This window comes from Priceomyces carsonii (assembly GCF_900007245.1).
Source record: "Priceomyces carsonii strain CBS4050 genome assembly, scaffold: Debaryomyces_carsonii_scaffold_1, whole genome shotgun sequence".
Taxonomy (NCBI): Eukaryota; Fungi; Ascomycota; class Pichiomycetes; order Serinales; family Debaryomycetaceae; genus Priceomyces; species Priceomyces carsonii.
This window is the reverse complement of record NW_026946674.1, coordinates 1,611,549-1,634,142: the sequence shown is the minus strand read 5'-3', so window position 1 is coordinate 1,634,142 and position 22,594 is coordinate 1,611,549. Positions and strand designations below refer to the sequence as shown.

The window sequence follows — 22,594 nt, the reverse complement described above, 5'->3', positions numbered from 1 at the left end:
GCTTGGTGCTTTTCTTCCAAAGCCTTCTTGACAACCTTCTTAGCTTCTTCTCTTTGAGATGGCTCCTCCAAGACCTCGGAAGAAATAGAAGTCTTGAAAGACTCCACATCCAATGAGTATCTAGTTGGCATCAAGTGGTTGTAGTTAATCAATTTGACGAATGGTTTGATTTGAGATCTCTTCTTAGTCTTCTTAGCACCCATTTGTTTGGTAACTTTCAATGGGTTCCTTTCAACACCAACTACAATGGCATGTGGGAAAGGGTGACTCTTGGTACCCTCATCATGTGGCTTGACGACAACAACCTTCTTACCAGCGTAACGTCCACGAACTACAATAGCTGTATTTAAGTTAGTATAGGCTCCAAATTTATATGATATTGATATTTGGATACATTCTAATACATGAGGCACTAAGTATCATCCACAGTACTGACCCCTACAATGAACTTTAATTAGTCTCTTGAACCAAAAATCTAACTTGATTGTAAATTATCAAGCGTCACTTTATCAATGCTCTATTTCAAAGAGACTCCTTTTCTTTCAAGATGTCTTTTCTGTCAGATACCCTTACAGCACCACAGCTCATGTACATTTTCTTCACCCCATCGAACTAGCTTCGTATTAAAATGTTCCACATATCCTATCAACATTCTCAGTCTAGAATACATACCAACTTTGCCTGATTTGATAAACTTAGCCATCTTTCTTGTTTTGATTACTTGCTAACGTTAGTTTCAACCTTCTGAAAATTTTTATATCTCAAGCTCTCTCTGTATTAGGTATATTCAGTGAGATTTGTTACGTCTGAAAAATTTTGGTGTCACAAACACGATCATGGCGGGTAATGAGTCGTGTGATGGTTAGTTCATTGGGGCACCAACCGTGAGATTGTGTGACTGCTAATTATTGCACGACTTTCTTCGAAATAGCGTGCGACGCCCAATAGAGTAGTGACGGAAACGGAATCTTTTCTGAGCCGTTACTACCGGTGATGCCTTTTAGATATTACTGATCAGGTCGTGCATTGTAACTTTTTACAGAACATAACTAGGCTACTTGTTTTTGCGCTGGCTGTGAGCTAAGAATTTGGAGTTCATGGAAGTGACAGCCTGCTTCGGTCCTTTTGCAGGCAAAGTATTAGTCCTACTCTGTCTATCTCCTTTTGTAAAACTGGATCTTCTGCTGTAGTTGTAAGGAGAGTGAGAATTACTTGCTACTGCTAACTTGGCTGCATGTAGCATATCATTTTCGATATCTGGTGAAGACGGAGCTAACCCTGTAGACATGTCAAGTCCAGAGGACACTGGAATCGGCGGGGGTGGTTTCCTTTTGCCTGTTCTCTTGACCTTCCCACTCATGAGGTGACTAGGATGCCCTTGGACTTGAGGTGATCTAGAATCAAAAGAGGGCGCACTTTGGCCTTTAGCTGAAGTAGGCTGCGATGGGCTCTTATTATTGGAGCGGTTAATTTCTGAACTTTCTCCTGCCGATACATTTCTTGGGTTGGCAAATGATGGTGATCCCTGGAGAGTTGGAGACGTGCTCGCAGACACCAGGTCAGATGTAGACCTGCTTGATCTGGAGGTGCCTATTTTTTCTCTCTCATATTGGTTCATTTTAGATTTTGCTAACATTTCAGTCCATGTTCCTACTTCGTGTTTTTCAACCTCAAAGATAAACGTATTTTCCGTTGACATGATCGAGAAGGTTCCTGTTGTAGGTAACAACCTTTGATATTTGCTCGGCGATCCAATGACTTCTTTAAACTGAACGAAGGGAAAATTTAACCTTATTTCGCTGACAAGACGATAATTCGCTTCTGAATCGTTCCTCAAGAAGAGTAGTGCTCTACCGTGAGTCGTGATTACCATCGTACAGGCTCTTGACTTCAGTAACGGGTGCTGGCGATTGTTAGCACCACTAGCATTGGAAGCAGCGACTCCATTGCGACTTTTACTGCTACTGCTTGTTGTTCCTTCCTCTGGAGTCGATTCTTTACTGCTTTTATCTCCATGAGATAACAACTTCTTGAAGATAGATTTAGTCAGTCTTGAGCTACCATTATTCTCTGAGCCATCCTGCAGTCCTGTGCTCGTTGGTGCCTCCGTAAGGTCCTCTATTTCAAAATAATCTATGAAAGCCTCAGACTCGTTGTCTTCACCTTTCGAATCCTGAACAACATTAGGATCTCTCAATCCTTGGCTCGATCCATTGACAACTTGGGATAAAAAACTCGAACTTGACCTTGAAGAATTCGACTTACTATTATAACCCAAAGGTGAATCACGTAGTAAGCCTTTATTTTTTTTCTCAAATGTTGACGTTTCTTGTTTCTGTGCGAGAACTGGCCCAATCTTCAATACTCTCTCATCTGGATGAGTCAAATATTGGGACCATGCTACCTCAACTGCACTCAATGGAGCAACTGATAAAATCTTGGATTTAGGCTTTTTCTGAGCTTTCTTTGGAGTTGTATAGTTTCTCGAGTATGTTGGCAAATTATTAATCTTCGGTCTAAGAATATTGGTTCCAGGAATATAGTCAGGAGCTGAATTCTTCGAGTTGTTTGGGGTGCTATCCGAGGTCGTCCTTTTGAAGCTGCTCTTATGGTCGTCAGAATCATCATCAGTTGATCCATTTTTTCCAAGAACAAAAGCAGCCGCACTAGCTGGATTTAAATGTTTAAAACTACTTGAGCTCTCGTTCTCTTTTGGCTTCGAAATAATATCGTTTGAGCTATTTCCTTTTGAAATCTTTTTCAGAATATGATTCAGCGATTGTGTCTTCGCTAATTCTGGAATCTTCATCATTGATTTAGCATTCATTTTATACGGTCCTATTGCTGGGGGATCAGTTGACCAAACAGCATCTGAGTTGCTGAAGTCAACGGATTGAAAAAAATAATGATTCTGAATTGCAGAAATCGTGGCCCTTTTGGATGGTTGCAACACTAAAATTTGCTTAATTAAATCTCTAAGAACCATTGGAAATCCGGCACTAAACGCATACTGTAATTTAGTAATTTTTTGAAACGTTATGTATTCATTGGCTGCTTTGAATGGGGGTTTGCCCGCGATCATTTGATATAAAATACAACCAAAAGCCCAAATGTCACCCGGTTTACCACAATATTTACTTTCTAGCAATTCAGGGGAAACATATTCAGCGGTTCCAACAAAGGATTTAGCTCTAACATCAACAGGATACTCTTGACTTTCGTCGTTCTTTTTTTCTAATAATCTTGCTGTTCCAAAATCAGTGATTTGAATTCTTAGTTTATTATCAAGTAAAATATTCTCAGGCTTAATATCTCTATGAATCACACCATTATCATGCATGTACTTAATTGCATCTAAGATTTGAGAGCCAAAATACCTCGTTGAGTCTTCGTTGAGTGTTCCGTGCTTCTTAATTAGGGACAACAACTCACCATTCGAAGCATAGTCAAGAACAAAGTACAAAGATGCTTTGTCTTGAAATGTGAAATAGAGAGAAATAATTCCAGGTCTATTGCTCAATCGATTCAAGGCATGTTTCTCAATGTTAACATATTTCACTTTCTTTTCTTTAATAATGTGTCTCTTATCAAGGATTTTGACGGCATATTGCCTTCCCGTGTGCTTGTCTGTAGCCAAGACGACAGTAGAGTATGACCCATCACCGAGAGTTTTTCCAAATGTGAAATCTTGAACAGTTCTCTTGATAATTCTATAACCAGGACCCTCACCAGGAACCTGACGAACCGCAGCGCCTTTCTCATTCCAGTCCTCTTCTTCGCCATTCTCTCTCTCGTCCCCATTTGCGCCTATGTGACTTTCTTTCTCGGCATCTTTCTCGCTATAGTCTAGTTCGTCGTTAGAATGGTGGCTCGCAGTATACTTGCCCCCTTTCCTTTCAAATAAAGTATTAGGTAAGCTGGGAACAGATTTCGTTAGATCATTGTAATCTGCCTCAACTGTTGGCGTATCTAATAGTACATTCAAAGATGAGTTTGTGTTAACCCCAGCATGATGATGAGTTGTAAAGTCAAAATCTGAGCTAGAGTTGTCAGGACTTCTTGTGACGTCATCGAGAGAAACCACTTCAGGTCCCCCATCGCTATTGTCTCTTTCCCCCTCAAACTTGTCTTTTAAATTGTAGTCATAAGCTAACGAACCAGCGTCGCCCAGTTGCAAAGATGCGAGTGATCCTTGTGAACTTGTACCTGTTCGGTAAACTCTCCGAGGGCCCGTGAGTTCGAGAGGGACTAGAGAATCAGCACTCCTAGCATGATCATCTGTGTAAGATTTATATATGCTATCCAAATTATCCACTAGGTCTTGTAAACTTGATTCCTTGTCGTTTTGGTGGTTCTTCAGTATATCGCGATCACTTTTCAGCTCACGGGTCGACAGCGAACGTTGCGATCCGCCGGTGTATTTCTTAATCTTGGACGTGCCCTTAATATGCAACTTCATCGTTCAATGTCTCTGTGCTTAACGCCACCTGTTGCTTTAACCAATGCAAACAAAAATGCATAATACGCTAACCGCTAAGAATTACTTAATCAATTACTCCTTGTTGTCCTCTTCAAATTTCTGTAGAGCGGCAATTCAATATGCAATTGATTTCTCTTAATATATCTCCAATAGAGTATAACACCGTTCAAGTTTACTTTAATCAACTTTTCGGCATTAGCCAAGCTGTCAGTATTTCTTGAAATGCTTTGGAGCTGTATCCGCAAACAAAATCACGTGATAGGTCCCTATCTAAATGAAAGTCTTACCTTGCAACAAAGAGCTATGAAAGTCGACACGTAGTATCGCAATCTTTGAAGCTCAGAAGAAGCGAATAGGTGTTTATACAATGTCTTTTCCGTTGAGTAAACTAGAGATCATCGGACATTTAAGAGCGTCGTATCAAATGAACGTTGAGGACGATGATCAGGCACGGCAACTTGTAAAAGCGATAGACTTTGGCAGCATTGGTAATAGTTATTATCCAGATTTGGAGCCTCCCAGCTCTCCTCCTATCATGATGAAAGTTGCCAGGCATTTACAAAAGAGTGTTGAGAAAAATGAACAGGTTGCTGGTAATGATGATATAGGTGGTGGCGGTACTCATAAGGGACCTTCGAAAAGACAAAGTAAGCAGCACAAGGAAGACTCTAGTCGAAGGCGTGCATCGAACCTCCATGAAGAAGAGAAGAAAAATAATGAATTTTCATCGCAGGGTCTGATAAATAACATATCACCTTCAAAAGTATCCAAGTTTCTTCATAGTAGCAGTGATGAGAACGCGACGAATAGTGAAACGGATAAGTCATTGGGATCTCATGACCATAGTTTGGGCTTGATTGAAGAAGAAGGTAATGAAGAGATTTCTAGAAGTGCTTCTAATTCTGCCTCTGTAGACAATGATGATGCTATAACTATTGACAGTGATTTTGGAGTTCCAGTCACTGCAAGTGGTGAAGTCATAAAGGACGATTCCTATAGTCTACGTTCCAGATATCACAAGAAATCCAGAAATAAGATTAAGGAAAAACAAAGTCTTCTGAGTAATAAGTATGCCGACTTGGCAGATATCAGCAAAGGAAATGGCAAGAAAGAATACACGAATGATTATGTAGAAGATGGCGATATTGACGATGACGACAATGATTATGATTACAATAATGGAATTAATGCCAATAACAAGAACGATGATGGTAATAATATTGATGAAGATCGCAATAACGGAATTGTTAATGGCATCAAGGAACACGATGACGGTGATATTAATGATAATGATGACAATGAAGCTAATGACTATGGTGATGAAGATGATGATGATGGTGATGACGATGATGACGATGATGACGATGATGATGATGATGATGATGATGACGATGATGATGATGATGATGATGATGATGATTACGATGAAGACGACGACGACTTTCTTGATGATTTCACTTCGACAGACTCAGCATTCACAGACATCGAGACAGGATCAATCTTGAGTACATCAATGTTACTAGAAGATCTCCATGGCAAGGCTACGGACTTTACGTTCGATGACAAAACCGATCAGTCTGAGATAGGTAGAAAATTTCGTGGTAAAAGAAGGAAAGATTCGATCGATTCGACCTTGTACAAAGACTCGGCATCGGCGATGTTAAAACATTCATCTTCACAGACTTCAATGAACGCTCATAATAAGCTAGAATTTTCTCGTGGAACTACTTTATCTCCCTCTCAACAAAGTTTGAACTTTTCATTTCAAAAGATAAATCCAAAGGAGAAATGCGAGGTAGATAACGGGAATTCTTCCAATTTGAGTTCTTTGATTAGATCCAAGTTCAGGACATCAGATCTGAACCCTCTTTTATATTATACATTTGTTGGATCCCGATTTGCTTCCAATCCAGCTATTTCAACCGCAATCAATATCTTTATGCCTCCTATTAAAGAGCCTTTATTAAGAGAACTAGAAATGAATGATAATGCTTCTATCGCGGATTGCATTGGGTACATACTATTAAGCTTGTCAAAATTGGATGATTTTAAACCCAAGTTGAATGATATGGAATTCCTCAATCCTAATAATTGGAGATTAGAACTAGTTGATGAAGATGGCGATAATTATGGATCGTTTGGGATATTAGACAGAACTCGATTGCTTTCTTCCTATAATAGCCCTAAAGATTTAGCTTTATGTCATGTCGTGAAGGAAGAGGAGAAGTCTAAAAATGAAAGTGATAGCCCCTTGCCCATGGAATTGAAAATGACGTTTCTTAAAATGAATGAGACACCCCAGAAAAGTGAGGTCATTGAAGAAGATCGAGACTCTAGCCTTCAAACAGTTCATCAGACAAGAGAGTCAAAGGAGTTGAGAATATTCTCGAAACCGTCTAGTAAATTGTCCCCGAATTATGTGAGATATTATGTCTATCCTGGGGCTAATTTCGGTCTGCTTCTTCATAAATTTTGTGCTGAACGTAATCTAGACCCATTTAAATACGTTTTCGCCGAAATTAATTCGGATTCTCTGAACGACAACAAAGAAAGCACCTTATTACAGAAAAATTTAATTGACAATTCTGCCTTAGTTTCCATAGAGCCCATGCGAATATTAAAATCCACCGATATTGTGACTGATATAAAGAGTGACACATTAGAATTGGTTCCCAAAAAAGACTTACCGCCTACCTTATTAGCACATCTGTCCAATTATAGCTCCTTATTGAACAACGTTATCACTCCATCGGATGGAACATATACGCTCTCTGTCATAACTCCTCCTCCACAAAGGAGAGAGGATGAGAAAGGAATTACAGAACAAATGACGAACACAAAGACTAACTCAACTGCTGCCCAGGCAAATATAAATTCAGCACAGAATATAAAGAAAACAATTAATTCAAACAAGTACTTAGATGATATAATTTCTGGTAAAAACAATCAGTTGCCCACAAACCTAAATACTATTTATTTCAAATGGAAAGTCTGGAGGAAAAAAACCACGATTTTGAATAAAATAGAAAAATCTTTAATTATAGATGGTGATTACGTTCATTTGACTCCATCTGATGATCTTGTTTTCAAAAAGAACCCGGAAAACCCTTTCACCAGTCAAAGTGCAGCTCATGTACACCACTCGCAACATCACTTTAATCATTATAACTACAGCAATTATTACAAGGAACTGATGATGAAAACTACCTCTTTTCACATTACTCAAATTACAAAGATAAAGCAGTATAAAAACTCAAAAAATCCCAACCATTTCAAAATCGTCATAACAAAGCAACCTGATCCAGTTCATGCCTCCGCGAAAGATTCTAGGTCCCAAAAGAAGTACGACTTGGAAGCTGTAGATGCAAAGGAGTGCCAGGAGATAGTTGACAAAATCAAATGGGTTTTACAGATCTATAAGATGTCTAGTATATATAATTAAATTTGATAGATAAATGCTAAAGTAATTATAGTGGAAAGCTCATCGCGAGCCGCACGCACCTAATGTGAAACCTAGCATCTTAAAAAGATGTTTCATACTTCCACGAGAATATCGTTGTACTCTATTGCTAAAGAAATGTCCTCTTTGTCTCCAAACTGGAAGAAACTTAGTTCGAAGTTCACATCTGCTGATGGGAGCATAAAGAAGAGCTCAAAATTGAGAAACAAAAGGACTAGGAAGATAAAGGAAGAGTCTTTAAAAGACCTTGCTAGTACGAATACAGTGATGATATCGAGAACCCCAGAGTCGCCCACGAGCATCATATCAAGCATGGAGGCAGTTCTTTGGTCATATGAGAATGAAATAAGCAAAGTTGATATTTCAAAAATCTCTAATAAACCTATATCGATATCCGTGAAAGACAACAAAAAGAAAGATGCAGGTAAATATATTGCCATAGACTGTGAGTTTGTTGGCGTTGGTCCAGAGGGTAAAGAGTCAGCTCTCGCTAGAGTTTCAGTTGTGAACTTTTATGGATATGTTGTCTATGATAAATATGTGAAACCAAAAGAGAAAGTGACTGATTGGAGAACTTGGGTTAGTGGAATAACTCCAAAACATATGAATGAAGCCTTTCCATTTGATATTGTACAAAGAGAGGTGGCTGCTCTCTTTGAAGGCAGAATAATAGTCGGACATGCAATACATCATGATCTTGAAGCCTTGTTTTTGTCACATCCGAAATGGCTTGTTAGAGATACATCATTATATAAGCCTTTTAGGGCTATTTCGATGGGAAAAACACCTAGTCTCAAGAAATTAACCTTGCACTTTTTCGAAATTGAGATCCAAGGAGCAGCACATTCCTCAGTTGAGGATGCTAGGGCAACCATGCTCCTTTTTAGAATGCATAAAAAGGATTTTGAAAGATCCCTCAAGTTGGTAAGTACAAAGAAATAAATAAATTAATGATTAATGACTTCAATCAGTGCATTTCATTTAAATTCATAGTTAAATTAATCTAATATACAGATGATAATCATAAACGTACATACATAAGAGCTGGATAGAGTATCAGTCTTCCAAAACTTGCCCCTCGACATAAGAACATGCACTTCTATAAACCATTTCTTGTAATTCCTTTGAATCTTGAATTATCTTCGTAAAAATTTCATCATTATCAGAATTACCTGAGGGTTTACGCAATGTCCAGTCGTGATCGGTACTGAAGTCAATTTTCTCCAACAAAGTCATTCTTTGCTCCCGATATATATCGAACGAAAAATTTGGGTCCCGTAACACTGCATATTCAATATTTGAAATACTATTAGTCAATTCTAAGGACTGAGTCATCACCAACATTTCGTCCAATGTATTTTTCATTTGCTCGTAACAAAGGAAACCTAGTTCCTTCTTTCTGCTGAATATATGATCATAAACCTCTAAAAATCTTGTTTTGAATAGATTTTCAACAGAGTCGTACTTGAAATATGAGGAACAAAGAATCAAAACTGGTTTCGAAGTTTCTGACTGTTTCAAAAAAAAGTCCACGACGGCTTGCGGAATTTTAGTTTCGGAGCCAATCTCATACTTTTGCTCCTCTGCTCCAATTTCATGCAAATAATCTGAAAATTGCTCAGAGCTGCTCATCAAATAGATGAAAACAAGAAACGGCATAGCATCGTTCAAAAATTTTTCAGTTTCTGAAGTATTTCTATTCTTATACTTCGCGGCAAAATAAGATTTTAAACAGTTCAAAGAGGTATGCTTGATGTGAGAATACCGTATTCCCTGTGTTAATATGTTAAAAATATGACACTCAAAGTTCTCTTTAGTTATTTTGACTTTATTGCGCTCCTCAAACCTCAGCACATAAGGCTCCAAAACTCGCCTTTGGTTGAATATTACTTCCAAATACTTATCTCCAGCCAATATATGTTTAGTAAGTAAATTTGTCAAGCATTCGATAGACGGTTGATAAAGAACTGCATGGTTAAGCATTGCAAAGCAAATATGAGGCCAAATCAAATAAGGTGTCATAACAGAATAGCCTGAAATACCTTTGTATATCCTCGAATAAGACACCAATACAACCGTAAAGCGCTTCAATGATAATATATTCGCCCTACTCATCAGCTGTAATACTCTGGACGTTGTGGAATCATTAATTCCATCTTTGGCTAAAATTCCAACAACAAGCAAAGCACGGCTCTGGAACATGGAGTTGCTGCTGAATGCAACATCAATAGCATTAGAACACCATCTAAATCTCCAACCAGACGTGTCAGCTGATGTTCCTAAGACAGATACGAAAGTGTTCAACGAATCGCATAACATTTCCAAGTTTGTCGCTCTATTGTAAACCTGGCCCGAATCTGAAGTTGTTCCTCTCTCCGTCATAATTCCGAAAAGTAAACGTGCACGTTGACCGCTGAAGTATTCTAGGGTTTGTTGAACGGTATCAAACTCTTTCTTGGGCAAATCTGGTTTCTTCAAAAATGAATGAACAGTATTAATGACCAATTTTTGTAAATCAGCTCCAAAGTTCAAAGTCATATTGTCAATAAAAAGTGTCGTGATGAAAAAGATATCAGCCAAGTATATCTGAGCGAAGACATAAGAATTGAAGAACAACGACCCAGCTATTTTGACAAGAACCATAATTTCGAACAATTTGCTTTGCGAAGCTATTGCAGAATCATCGCTGTTGGTCTTACTTACACATGATATCAATCTTGAGACAACTTCTCCACATGCCTCTGCAGATGGAGAGATAACTGATACTATAAAAATCCAGTTAGGCCCATCATTTTTGTTATTAGTTGCGTATGCGATAACCTCGTCGATCAATGTAGGTACCAACCTTGGTTCTAGAGAAATTTTTTTCCAAACATAATCATTCAAACATGAAATAATTTCTTTGTTCAATGAAGTGATTCTGCATAGCAGTCGAATTATATCAGCTACTCTATCAGATCCATTCTCCTCGTTCTCAGATAAAATATATTCACATATGTTATCGATCCAAGGTGAAATATATTTAATTGCACTAATTCTCAATTCGAGAGACAACTTCTCGTAATTATCAAAAAAGGCTCTGAAAAATCTGAAAGACATATTTGGAAACTTTTCTGATAAATATTCTGAAATCGAGACCACGTATTCTGTAGTATTTGATGGATAAGCGATATTTTTTGTATGCGGTATATTTATGCCAAAATCAATATCATAATATGTGGCCAAAGAGAAGAACAACTTTGATGTCGCAGACCTGACTTCCTCATCTGGGCACAAGAATCCGTGAAACGTAATATTGAACAAACGTGAAAACCAGTACATGGGATGCACCCCATGCTCTCGTGCCTTATCACTATCTTTATATATAACTTGTTTGGGAAGTCTTGACGTCGTAAAATATAATAATCTCAAAATATCCAGTCTTTCTTTGGACTTAAAAAGGATCAGGTAGTTTTCTGAGAAATGAATAGTGAATTCATCTTTTTCTTCCATATCATTTGCAACATCACATTTCGTAATCTGGGAAAGACTATAGACCTCTACCGGATAAAAAGACTTGGTACCACTATGGTAATCATAAAATGAATAAGAATCTTCATAGCAAATTTGGAGCCATCTCCTACCAAGTCTAATAGAAACAGGAAAGAAGGTTTTTGAACGTGGATCGTAAACCTTCGCGTTCTTAAAAGTCACTCTCGTATCCCTTCCGACTGCAATCGTAGTTGAATTAAGACTCAAGTTGTTAATAACACCAGGATTATCGACCTGAGAATAAGCAAAAATCTCTGCGTGTGAGTCAGCGTGAAGCTTTTTAAAACTTAGTATCTCGTCGAATGTCTGTTTTGCTCCAGCCATAGAAACATTGAAGTAATATACCCTTGAACAATTCTTCGCGAACAGGGATGGGGTATATGTGGCGATAAGCTGAAGGAAATGTGCGTTTAGCTTCTCTGAAAAGACATACTCTGTGCAGTCAAAAACTAAATAGAATTTATTATCCCATACTTGACTCGCAGTCTCAAGAAACTTGAAGACCAAAAATTCAATTTCATAATTATGATTCTTAAGTTGACTTAAATTCACCACCACAACTGGTGTCCCATCAGAAAATATTGAATTTTGAATCAAAGAGCTTTCTCCGGTAGATTCGACATACTTCATTGACATCCTACCCATAAATTCGGAATACTGGTTACCGGCACCATTGCCTGCTTCAAAATTCTTGTATGAAGCAGAAATATGCAACCGTATTAAGGCTTTCGGTTGGCCCAATTTTTTCATCACTTTATCGAATTTCCGGAATAACACAACTTTTTCATGTAAATGAGTGGACTTGTCCACCGAACTTCCCAAAAAGACCTCGTACTTTATTTTGCCAAAATAATTATACAAAAACTTATGCAAATATCGAAGCTCTGCAATTGGTTTCTCTTCAACAGGCAAAAATGGGTATTCCTCTCCTTCATTGGATTCTGTAGAAATGTTTTTCATGAAATCAAACACTTTTTGATTCAATTCATTCAATTCGTCCATCTTCGAATTTAAGCCTGGCCACTTCAATAGATTTAAAGATCCATTTGCCATGTTTTGTATAACTTTCACCAACTGCATGAGCGATCTCTTCACCTTTGGATTCTCAATAGTAATATCGAAGAAAGTTTCAGGGCTGATGATAGCAGGACAAAAGAACCTTAAAAATATAAAAGAGCCTACAGCCGGCAAGGCAGCATCTTGAAATTTCTCCTTCACACGATGATAGATCTGGCCACAGATATACTTAAAGGAAAGTGGAATCAGGTGAATAGACTTATATATATTCTCTACCAATTCCCTCAAACAACTCATAAATCGATCTGCATCTTCAAGCTGATAATCTTTGTCTTTTTCTACTTCAAAATACATCTCCTTAGAAACAAGCTCTTCAATAAATGGTTTCAAAGTCAGGGACAAATAATCCAATCCATAGTCTTTCGCAAAGTTTGATAATAATCTGGTCAAAGTACTATTTCTTCGAAATACGCTCGTAGACCTAACCACGGTCCTTATTTCGTAGTCTAACAATACATTGAATAGCTTGTCCAAGCTTCTCGTGTAGCCAAATAATCCAAATAGGGAAGTTGCTAACAAGTTGTGCTCAGTCGATGATGCCACGACGGCCGCAAAACCGTATATATCGTAAACATTTGCTAAATCATGTATCGCATTATCTGGAAAATCTTCCAAAGACACCCTGCTTTTCCTGGAAGCAAGAGTCTTGGCGAATACGTTCAAGAATATTGATCTTGTTCTATAATTCTCGTGGAAGCCCAATGGTAGTACAAATTGCATTCCGACATCTGTATCAAATTGAAGAATATTTGATATGCATTTAAGAACATTCTCTATGATGGAATTGACCTTGAATCTCGATTTACTAGGATTTGCGGTCAAATCCATAGATGTGTACTTCTGTAAGATTTTGTAAAATAAGGAGAAATAATTTCCGAAGGCCAAGTCTTTATACTTTCTAATATCTCTGTCTTGGGTTCCTTCAGGTATTTCAAGTAAAAGTTCTTCCAATTGCACTGCTAGACACTTAGAAAATTCTGGGACAGAATCAATATTCAAGAACTTGATTTCAGAATTGTTGTTTGAAGCCAGTGAGGACAGCCTTGACACATCTCCACTATCCGCATAAGATCCGTCTTCACAGAATGCAGCTTGCTCCAACCAGTCTGAGACGACTTTGGCGTAGTGATTTCTTACTTTGAAGGCACCTGTTAATCCAGCATAGCTTTTGTCATTTTGAATAGCTAACTGTAATTTGCAAAATCTTAATTTCAATTTTAAACACTCGGTCAGATCTTCGACCATATTAATGAACTTCAATAGAAAGGCAAGGACTTTTGAAAGGGAAGCTATTAATACAAAAGATCCATCACTTTTATTCCCGCACATTGTAGTAATAATTCTAATTACCAGTTCAACGTACAAAAAACTTTCATTGCTCAACACCTTGCCATCACAATATTCATGTGCTACATTCAAAAGCTTAGAGCTAATCATGTAAAACAAAGTAGGATGAGGTTCATTTGATAAAGCGTCCTTGATAATGATTCTTACAACTAAATCATTAGAAGTTAATAGACGAACACATTTTTCATAAAAAGCGTCGATCAAATCCTGTGCTTTGTGTTCGAATTCCAAATCCCCAGTAGCAAATTCATCTCGTAAAAAGCATCCAGATGTAGCCACCAAGAACCCAGTGAAATTTCTGAATATTAAACTCTCATCATTGATGTTTGACTCACCTAATAATTTGAGCCATCTATCATATATTGTATTCCAGGCATCATACAAAGCCCTCGTCGGCTTTGTTTCTCTTAAAATGTTACGAAACCTTTTATGCAATGAGACAAGGCCAGTAAACACAAATTTCTCATTTACAACTTCGTTGAACGTTTGACTGAGATTTAAAGGATGAAGTTCTTGGATTTCTGGACATTCTCTATAGGCTCTGGTATACCACTTCATTGTTATTTTTGAAATATTGTAGAACTGAATATCATGGGTACACAAAGTTATCAATAAGCATCTCTCAAGGGCGTATAACATTGAGGAACAGTTAGCATATGACATTAAGGATATTTCCATGTGACCTTTCAACACCTTGGTGATTGCCTTATCTCTTGCCTGCAAGTACCTATTCAAAAATAGAAATCTGGCTTTGAACGAATAATCTATAAATGCAATTGAGGTACAAGAATCGCAGATAGCCTGAAGTACATAATTTGAAATCACCATATTCGTGAACAATGATAATGGAGATGTGCTCTCAGTAAAATTCCCATTTTCAACAAGTCTCATAGCTAGATTGCACGCAGCCGTAAAGTGTACTGAAGCATTATCCCCAAGCTTTGATTGAAAGCAATATCTCAAAGGAGCGACGGCTTCGTCGGCAAACTTAAGAATTTTCTCACGTACTTCAGGAGAGTGTGGACTTTCACCTGAGTCCATGAGACTAGCATCATGGAAGTATAAATGAGGAGCACCACTGAATACAGCAAGTAAATAAGATAGTAATTCTTCAACCTCCGATATTAGTCTAGCCTTTTCGACCCAAGCTGTAGTCTTTGTATGGTTTAAAGATCTTTGTGAGCCACTTCCATCATGCGACTCTATGCTGGATGCATTTTCTTTCAAGTACTCTTGCATACCAACCTTTATGCCAGACAGAGACTCAAAATTATGTCTTTCCGATTCAATGCTATTCTTCGATGAATGCAATGATGTTAAAGTACTTAAAGAATCGGTAGAGCTGTAGTGTTGATCTAATAATTTGACCGCACCAAACACCATAGTCTTGAGCTCTTTTGATATTTTGCACATTATGTCATAGAATATTTTTTTCGTTTGTTTCAATTCGGACAACTCCTTTATGACTTTTACCAATATTCGAACTTCCTTGATGTCATCGATCGATTCATGAAACTTGGTGAGTAAAATATCGACGTATTTTTCTGGTTTGAGCATGATAGCAGTAATGTAAAAATTCACTAGAAGTTCATCATGCGAAATGCTGGCATCGCTAGATCGGAAGGAAACTTCTAATTTATCTAGAGTATGATAAGTTTGATCAAGGTTCTTCAAGCAAAATCTATAGACCGGATGTGTTTCTGGGAGTCTTGCACCCAAGTGAAAAATATTAATTAATGATTTGAAGCATTCTAAATTACTTCCATTTACCGACTCTTTGAGGATTTGACTGAGATATTTTAATCTTCTATTAAATGCAATCTTGAGCTTATTTGGTCCTTGTTCTAGTTCCGTAAAATCTTTAACGCACAAAAGTAATAACCAACTTTGAATCAACGATAAACTACCCGAGTACATATTGTCATCGAAAGCAGTTGAGACAAAATCGAAAACTGCAACACATTTAGACTGTAATTCAGAGTCTGAATATATTAGCTTGCAGTAGTCTAGGGGCCTCGAAAATACTTGGTCTCTTATACTTGAAGTGAAGAATAACAAATACAATTGCTTCCAACTATAGGACCTTATAGCTGGTAATGTTTTTAATATGTCATCAGTAGCATTCTTAAAAACTTCTCTGTTGTAATAGGTAAACTTAATTAAAGGAACATATGTTTGTAAAGCTGAATACGGAATCGCGTCTTCCTTTTCATCATGATCAATTAGATTTGCTTTGAGGTAGCTGTAATACTCTGATGGATTTGATATTGCAAGATATCGCAAAGCTAATTCGACGTGCCTATCTATAAGATTAATATACTTAGAAATCTCCTCAGATGCTTCATTGTTTCTAGTTGAGGTCTCATCAAAAGAGTTTTTTACGAAAGATAAAAACCTTTTGACAAGTCTTGGTGATAAAATGCGAATCAAAGTATCAATTGAATACTTAACAACCTCTGGGTCTAAAGGCTCTGGTATCTCGTAATAATGATATGTGGTGAAATCAACATATATGTCGTCTTCTAATTCAGAAATGTGGCTCAAATCTCTTCTGTTCCAAAAATCCGCCAAAATATCATATAGCAATTTGGTGATAACGAGTATTGATCCGAGCTGCTTTTCATCTCTATTGTCCTTACGAATTGATCGTAATATTTTACAAAAGCTTTTAAAAACCGATGAAACGTAATCAGGACCCTCGTTTTTAGTTAAGAATATTTCTCTTGTCACAGCAAATTGTGGATTATGTTCTACCTCAGCTGGGGTGTTTCCCGTCCTGTTTGGAAGCATAGACTCGACGCGACTTGATAGAGTGTCTATGAAGTCAAACAGCATCTTCTTTTTTAGTGATTGTGAGGGCCCTTGAGGTTGCGCTGAGTTCAGCATATGTTTCAGTTGATTCCCTTCAGAATCATTTGCATTTCGCATATCGCTGCCGACCATGCTTTATAATGATAACTACTTTGATAGACTCCTTTCTTCTTTCTTTCTCCGACCTCTCTCCTAACTTCTATTAATCCTATCTATCGCACTCACTGGTGTTGATATAAACTGCTCTTCACAGAACTGGTACCTAAGTATGCTATTTCGAGTTCACTTTGTAATATGTAATTAACCGCTTCAATCCAACTACTGGCAAACTTAGAATTATGAAGCTTTATTACTGATCCTCCTGTCTGCTGCTGTAAAACAATCCAGAGGTCGGTCTCCCTATTGCTCACACAAATGCCTAGCCTAGTGGCGATTATGTAAGCTCGTCTACCGCTCTCAGGGACGGAGTGGAGAGGGCATATCTCGCTGATCAGGCTCGCATTTCTCCTTAATTAAGAGTGCAGGAATACGGGAAGAGTGTCAAAGAGAGAGGTAGAGGTATTATGGGATTATTACTTGCTAACCACTTAGCTATAGTAGTGATCACCAAGATGTGATTTTGATGTGTGTAATGGTGCTATCGATAAAATCAACGGCAACCGCGGCCGTTGAGCCGCTATATAGATGTGTTTCACTTTCTCCAAGGCACTCAAGGAAAAACTGACCGTATTTGTTAAAGCTCGCATTTGGGCCCCTATTGTCATCTGATGACGTATCCAAGACGGTTTTTCTAGTCTAGTGCTTTGAGAGGCACGAAAGTGCGGGCATATATAGCTATGACGCATTTTCGCCCCTCCCCCTCTTTTACTAATTTAAGCAGTGAGCACAATAAGGACAGAGGAATCGGAGGCGTTCATCCTGTACGTCTTCAACGTTTAACTTTTCCCCATGAAACGGCTCTCGTAACTTTGCAACTGTCGTCGGATGCTTCTTCCGGTGACGTTAAAAACGTCTGGATAGCGATTGACAGAGGTAGGACTTCATCAGTGATATTTTTACATATTTCGGGAGGGGATTTAAGAAAACTGAAGCAACTGTCAGAATCCGAATCACTGATTGAGCCACATCTCAAATTAAGTAAATCGTATCTAGGCTTTTGAGTCGTACGAGGGATAAAGCTACTTGGAGGCGCATCTATGCATAAATGAGGCATTGAGCTTCTTTCAGCATCGTAAGAATCAACCCTCAGCACGTTTCCTGGTGGCCCAGTTTGTGACCATGTTGCGCAACATCCGGCCAAATGCTCCTCTTGTGCGTCCTCCTTGATGTGTACTGACCTTGATCTCTTGGGATAGAGGTCTAAGTATGGCGAGCTAATTGTGACCATAGAATGCGTCCGCTGGCTGTTGACTCTTCTCCTATTGTTGAAAAGTCTAAGAAATCTACGGAAAGGGCTGTCGTATGTCCTCTTTTTTGGACTATTGGGCTCGACATCATTACAGCCTCTGTAGAATTTCTGGTTTGCATCCACCGGTATAAGCTTCGGTTTGCGAATAAGCAACAGCGAGTACCTTTTTGTGAAAGACGAATGCCTGATCTCATCAAGATTTGAGACGTTGATTTGAGATGCCCTACCCCCACCTACCGTATTGTAGAACGTCATGTGTAGATTAGAGCTCTAATGGATCTTGTAATCTGTGCATCTATTGCAGCCACAAAATAAGTCTACCTGGATTTTGTGTCCACACTAAGGTTTTGTAAAATATATTCAAGTCACGTGATTTATGCGACTAGCGACCAGTTCTCCAGTTTGTCCAATAAAAATGAAAAGTTCAAGTTGAAGAGTAAAAGCGATTCGAATACAAAGTATTTACCAGAATATTTATATTACACACTCGTCGGGTTTTGAATACTAAGAGCTGAGAGAATATATATACATATACACAGAATGACAGCTACATATCAAATTTTAGGTAGATCCGTGGGTTCCCATCAATTAGCATTGGCAACTTTAGGTGCTGTGGTCTTTCTTGCTGTTCCTAAACCATGGGGTCCTCCAAAAGCAACCACACCTGCTATCAATGCAAGCTCTCCTGATGAGGAAAAGTTCGTGAAGGAATGGTTAGCTAAGAATACTCCCAAAGAAGAGCACCATTAAATTGGAAGTGAAAGTAGATACAATAGAGTGAATTTCAAAAACCGAACTTCTAGAGACTCGTGAGCTGACTTCTGTCAAACTGTGCTATATCAACGATTGTGCACTGGTAAGGATGAATTCGGTGATTTATAGTATATGTATTCATGAGTATAGAAAAAAGTATCGTTAATCGTCTTATGATGTTAAAATTGTGATTAAATTACAATACTAGAAATCTTTCTGTAAATTGTATAAAGAGCTGACTTGGAGCTGTATAGGATTCTCTTTTAAGTTTCTTCGAGTCTGTCGTCGTTGGATTTTGCCAAAGTGTGAATTTGTATGTGCAGGCGCTGGTTTTTCCTGGAAAGAAAAATGAGGAAAATTTTGAGATGAGCAAAAAGAAGCGTAATAGTAGCTACCGTCTTTCCTCAATACTTTGTGAATAATGTCCGCTATTTTCAAGGCATTACAGTCAAATGGATCTAAAGATGCCTCCGACAAAGCGAAACATATAAACAGGCAAAGGTTACTTATTATATCCTCAAGAGGAGTAACATACAGACACCGTCATCTTATCAACGACTTATACAATCTTTTACCCCATTCCAAGAAAGAGCCTAAGTTCGATTCTAAGAAAAACTTATACCAGTTAAATGAAGTAGCTGAGTTATACAATTGCAACAATATCTTTTTCTTTGAATCAAGAAAGCATCAAGATTTGTACCTCTGGGTGACAAAGGCCCCAAATGGACCAACATTAAAGTTTCATGTTCAAAACATGCATACCCTAGATGAACTTAACTTTACAGGAAATTGCTTGAAAGGCTCAAGGCCCGTTTTGTCATTTGACAAATCCTTTGAAGATTCGGAGCATCACCGTTTAATCAAAGAGCTTTTTACGCATACTTTCGGTGTTCCTCCTAATTCAAGAAAATCAAAGCCCTTCATTGATCATGTCATGACATTTTCTATAGTTGACAACAAGATATGGATCCGAAATTATCAAATCAATGAAACTGTTGATGTCAAAGATTCTGATTCTAGTAACATAAATCCTGATGAGTTGTCGCTTATAGAAATAGGGCCGCGTTTCGTGCTCACATTGATCACTATTTTAGAGGGTTCTTTTGGTGGTCCCAAGATTTATGAGAACAAGGAATATGTGTCTCCTAATTTCGTCAGAGCACAATTAAAACAACAAGCTGCTGAACAAGCTAGAACAAGAACGGAGGCTGCAAAGGAAAGAAAATTGAAGAGAAGAAACCAGGTATTGAAGGCTGACCCATTATCCAATGATGCCTTATTTAAGTCATGATGTATAGCATTGAACATAAATAAATTTCGATAGTTAATTATTTTTGTAGATCTTACCAGAAAATGCGAAATACTGATAAACCATGATTACTCTCTCAATCAATCTGATTTAGCTTAATTCAGACGCATAATGATTATTGACCCTTTTTCGAAGAATCCAAGAATGCACTGGTAGATATGTTTTCTGTGAGCTCCTGGCATCCATATATCTATTCAGGAACGCGTGAATCTTCATATTTTTGGTAAACGGCTGGCAACCGTTGAAATATACAGGGAGTGTATACAGTAACACATAGCCATTCCCCTGAATGTCAATGATTTTTGAGGTAAATATAGAAGTAGAGAGTAGAAGGAACCCATACTTATTCGAGACAAAAATAGTTTGTCACTATTCTTACTTGGTTTTTGTTTTAGCTCTTGAGCTGCTCTTCCTTACCTTTAATCTAGGTTCATGGTAAGAATTGAAAATGAATCGTTCTAAAAAGGTGGACGACGAACCATCTTCTGGCGATAAAGTGCCTTTGGCGTTTAGAGATGAGTTTTTGAATAATGCTGGAAGTAGTGATTCGTTAGGAGGCTCTTATAGAATATATAATTCTAAGTCTAGGATGGATCATAGTGATAATTCAATTGAACTAGGTAACAATAATTACGTGTCAGATGAAACAGCTTTTAGGCATCCTTACGGTGGTTGGGATAATTTCCTCACTAAACCGAAACAAATTTCGAATAGTAGCGCCGAATATGAGTTAGACACCTTGGGTAATTCATCGAGTCACTTAAATCAAGATCATAGCAGACTGGAATTGAATCCGTTCGAAGACCACCCCAGATACCAAGAGGCTCTGCAAAACCCTTTTGACAGCTCTAACCATCCCCTTCCAGAATATGCGCCATTTGAATCAGAAATAAGCCATAAGGATGAACTTGACAACGAGCAAAAAAAAATTAGAAGAAATGAAAGAGCGAGGTTAAGACAATTGAGACTGAAACCTCGTTTTCATTATACAAAGTTACCTTACTTGACTATTCTTTTGACGACTATTCAAATAGTTGTCTTTATCGTTGAATTGGCTAGAATGTCGATTTTGACTGGATCTGCATTCCAGACTAAGCCTTACTTCAATCCTATGTTGGGCCCTTCCACATATTTGTTGATAAACATGGGTGCTCGTTATGTACCTTGTATGGCAAAGATCAAAGAGATTACTGATGATTTGTCAATTAACTTTCCTTGTGCGAATTCAACTACGACCGCATCTGAAGTATGTTCTTTGAGCGAGTTATGTGGTATGAGTGGTGTACCAGTAAAAGGTGATGAGTATCTACCTGACCAGTGGTATAGGATTATAACTCCAATTTTTTTACATGCGGGATTCTTACATATCATTTTCAATCTCTTATTACAAGTTACCATGGGATGGGTAATAGAACAGAATATCGGATCGATAAAGTTTTTCATAATTTACATGCTGAGTGGCATTGCAGGTTTTCTTCTAGGATCAAATTTTGCTCCTGATGGAATTGCGTCGACAGGAGCCTCTGGCTCGTTATTTGGAATAGTTGCCACCAATATTATGATGTTCATCTATTGCGGTAGGAAGAATACAAACATATATGGGACAAAACATTTTAAGTCCTTCATCTTCATTATGCTATGTGAAATTATAGTATCATTCGTTCTCGGTCTTTTACCAGGTCTAGATAACTTCAGTCATATAGGGGGTTTTGCCATGGGGCTTTTAATGGGTGTCGTCCTCCTTCCAGATCCGTTCTTCATTTATGGTGATGGCATTTTTATATACAATGGCCATGATAGTACTCTTCAGCGATTTATAAATAATTGGAATCCGTTTCACAATTACGAGGAAAAAGTTCCATGGAGATTTTTTGTATGGTGTGGTGCCCGAGTAGTTTGTTTGGTATTAGCAATTCTATATTATGTCTTGTTGGCCAAAAATTTCTTTAACAACACCGGAGAGCCAAGTCAAGACAAATGCAAATGGTGCAAGTATATTAACTGTATTCCAGTTCATGGATGGTGTGACATAGGCGAGGTGTCAGTCGAAAGTGAAAATACCTCATCAAGTAACAATAAAAGATCTTTAGACATTCTAGAGCCGTTTTCCAATCTACAGTCACGGTCTTCAGTGGCTGGTCATCTTGGCCCAGGCCATGAAATGGGAGCTGGCATATACATACTATTAGGACTCATGACTCTATCATTTTTCAAGAAAAAGAAAATCATCTAGCATAGCTTACATTGGCTCTTTCTTATTCAGCATTAGTTATATATACTCAAGCATAGAGTTTTGAATGTAGTCTCTTAGTATCAAAATTATACTGTGTGTTATAAAGGAAATGGACCGGGTAATATTTCCGACCGGACTTCAAAGTTTAAATTTTCATTGGAAATTTGCACACTTAAGAGGGTAAG

General features: G+C 37.9%; 8 protein-coding genes across 8 annotated transcripts; 6 read left to right on the top strand and 2 right to left on the bottom strand.

Moving 5' to 3' along the window:
* Window positions 1–1,054: 1,054 nt before the first annotated feature.
* On the bottom strand, window positions 1,055–4,459 carry PRCAT00000903001 (PDPK1 family serine/threonine-protein kinase; the record flags this gene model as incomplete). Its single annotated transcript, XM_062956827.1, has 1 exon — window positions 1,055–4,459. The coding sequence occupies one exon, from the start codon at window positions 4,457–4,459 to the stop codon at window positions 1,055–1,057; it is 3,405 nt and encodes a 1,134-aa protein (XP_062807730.1).
* A 388-nt stretch (window positions 4,460–4,847) lies between these two features.
* On the top strand, window positions 4,848–7,922 carry PRCAT00000902001 (uncharacterized protein; the record flags this gene model as incomplete). Its single annotated transcript, XM_062956826.1, has 1 exon — window positions 4,848–7,922. The coding sequence occupies one exon, from the start codon at window positions 4,848–4,850 to the stop codon at window positions 7,920–7,922; it is 3,075 nt and encodes a 1,024-aa protein (XP_062807729.1).
* An 87-nt stretch (window positions 7,923–8,009) lies between these two features.
* PRCAT00000901001 (putative 3'-5' exonuclease) lies at window positions 8,010–8,882 on the top strand (the record flags this gene model as incomplete). Its single annotated transcript, XM_062956825.1, has 1 exon — window positions 8,010–8,882. One exon carries the CDS (start codon window positions 8,010–8,012, stop codon window positions 8,880–8,882), a length of 873 nt encoding a protein of 290 aa, XP_062807728.1.
* A 114-nt stretch (window positions 8,883–8,996) lies between these two features.
* Window positions 8,997–16,838, bottom strand: IRA2 (Ras GTPase activating protein; the record flags this gene model as incomplete). Its single annotated transcript, XM_062956824.1, has 1 exon — window positions 8,997–16,838. The coding sequence occupies one exon, from the start codon at window positions 16,836–16,838 to the stop codon at window positions 8,997–8,999; it is 7,842 nt and encodes a 2,613-aa protein (XP_062807727.1).
* A 704-nt stretch (window positions 16,839–17,542) lies between these two features.
* Window positions 17,543–17,866, top strand: PRCAT00000899001 (uncharacterized protein; the record flags this gene model as incomplete). The annotated part of the gene is made up of 1 exon (XM_062956823.1): window positions 17,543–17,866. The coding sequence occupies one exon, from the start codon at window positions 17,543–17,545 to the stop codon at window positions 17,864–17,866; it is 324 nt and encodes a 107-aa protein (XP_062807726.1).
* Window positions 17,867–18,654: 788 nt separating this feature from the next.
* Window positions 18,655–18,864, top strand: ATP19 (F1F0 ATP synthase subunit k; the record flags this gene model as incomplete). Its single annotated transcript, XM_062956821.1, has 1 exon — window positions 18,655–18,864. One exon carries the CDS (start codon window positions 18,655–18,657, stop codon window positions 18,862–18,864), a length of 210 nt encoding a protein of 69 aa, XP_062807725.1.
* A 424-nt stretch (window positions 18,865–19,288) lies between these two features.
* On the top strand, window positions 19,289–20,158 carry CSI2 (Csi2p; the record flags this gene model as incomplete). Its single annotated transcript, XM_062956820.1, has 1 exon — window positions 19,289–20,158. The coding sequence occupies one exon, from the start codon at window positions 19,289–19,291 to the stop codon at window positions 20,156–20,158; it is 870 nt and encodes a 289-aa protein (XP_062807724.1).
* A 466-nt stretch (window positions 20,159–20,624) lies between these two features.
* Window positions 20,625–22,409, top strand: RBD1 (Rbd1p; the record flags this gene model as incomplete). The annotated part of the gene is made up of 1 exon (XM_062956819.1): window positions 20,625–22,409. One exon carries the CDS (start codon window positions 20,625–20,627, stop codon window positions 22,407–22,409), a length of 1,785 nt encoding a protein of 594 aa, XP_062807723.1.
* Window positions 22,410–22,594: the final 185 nt, after the last annotated feature.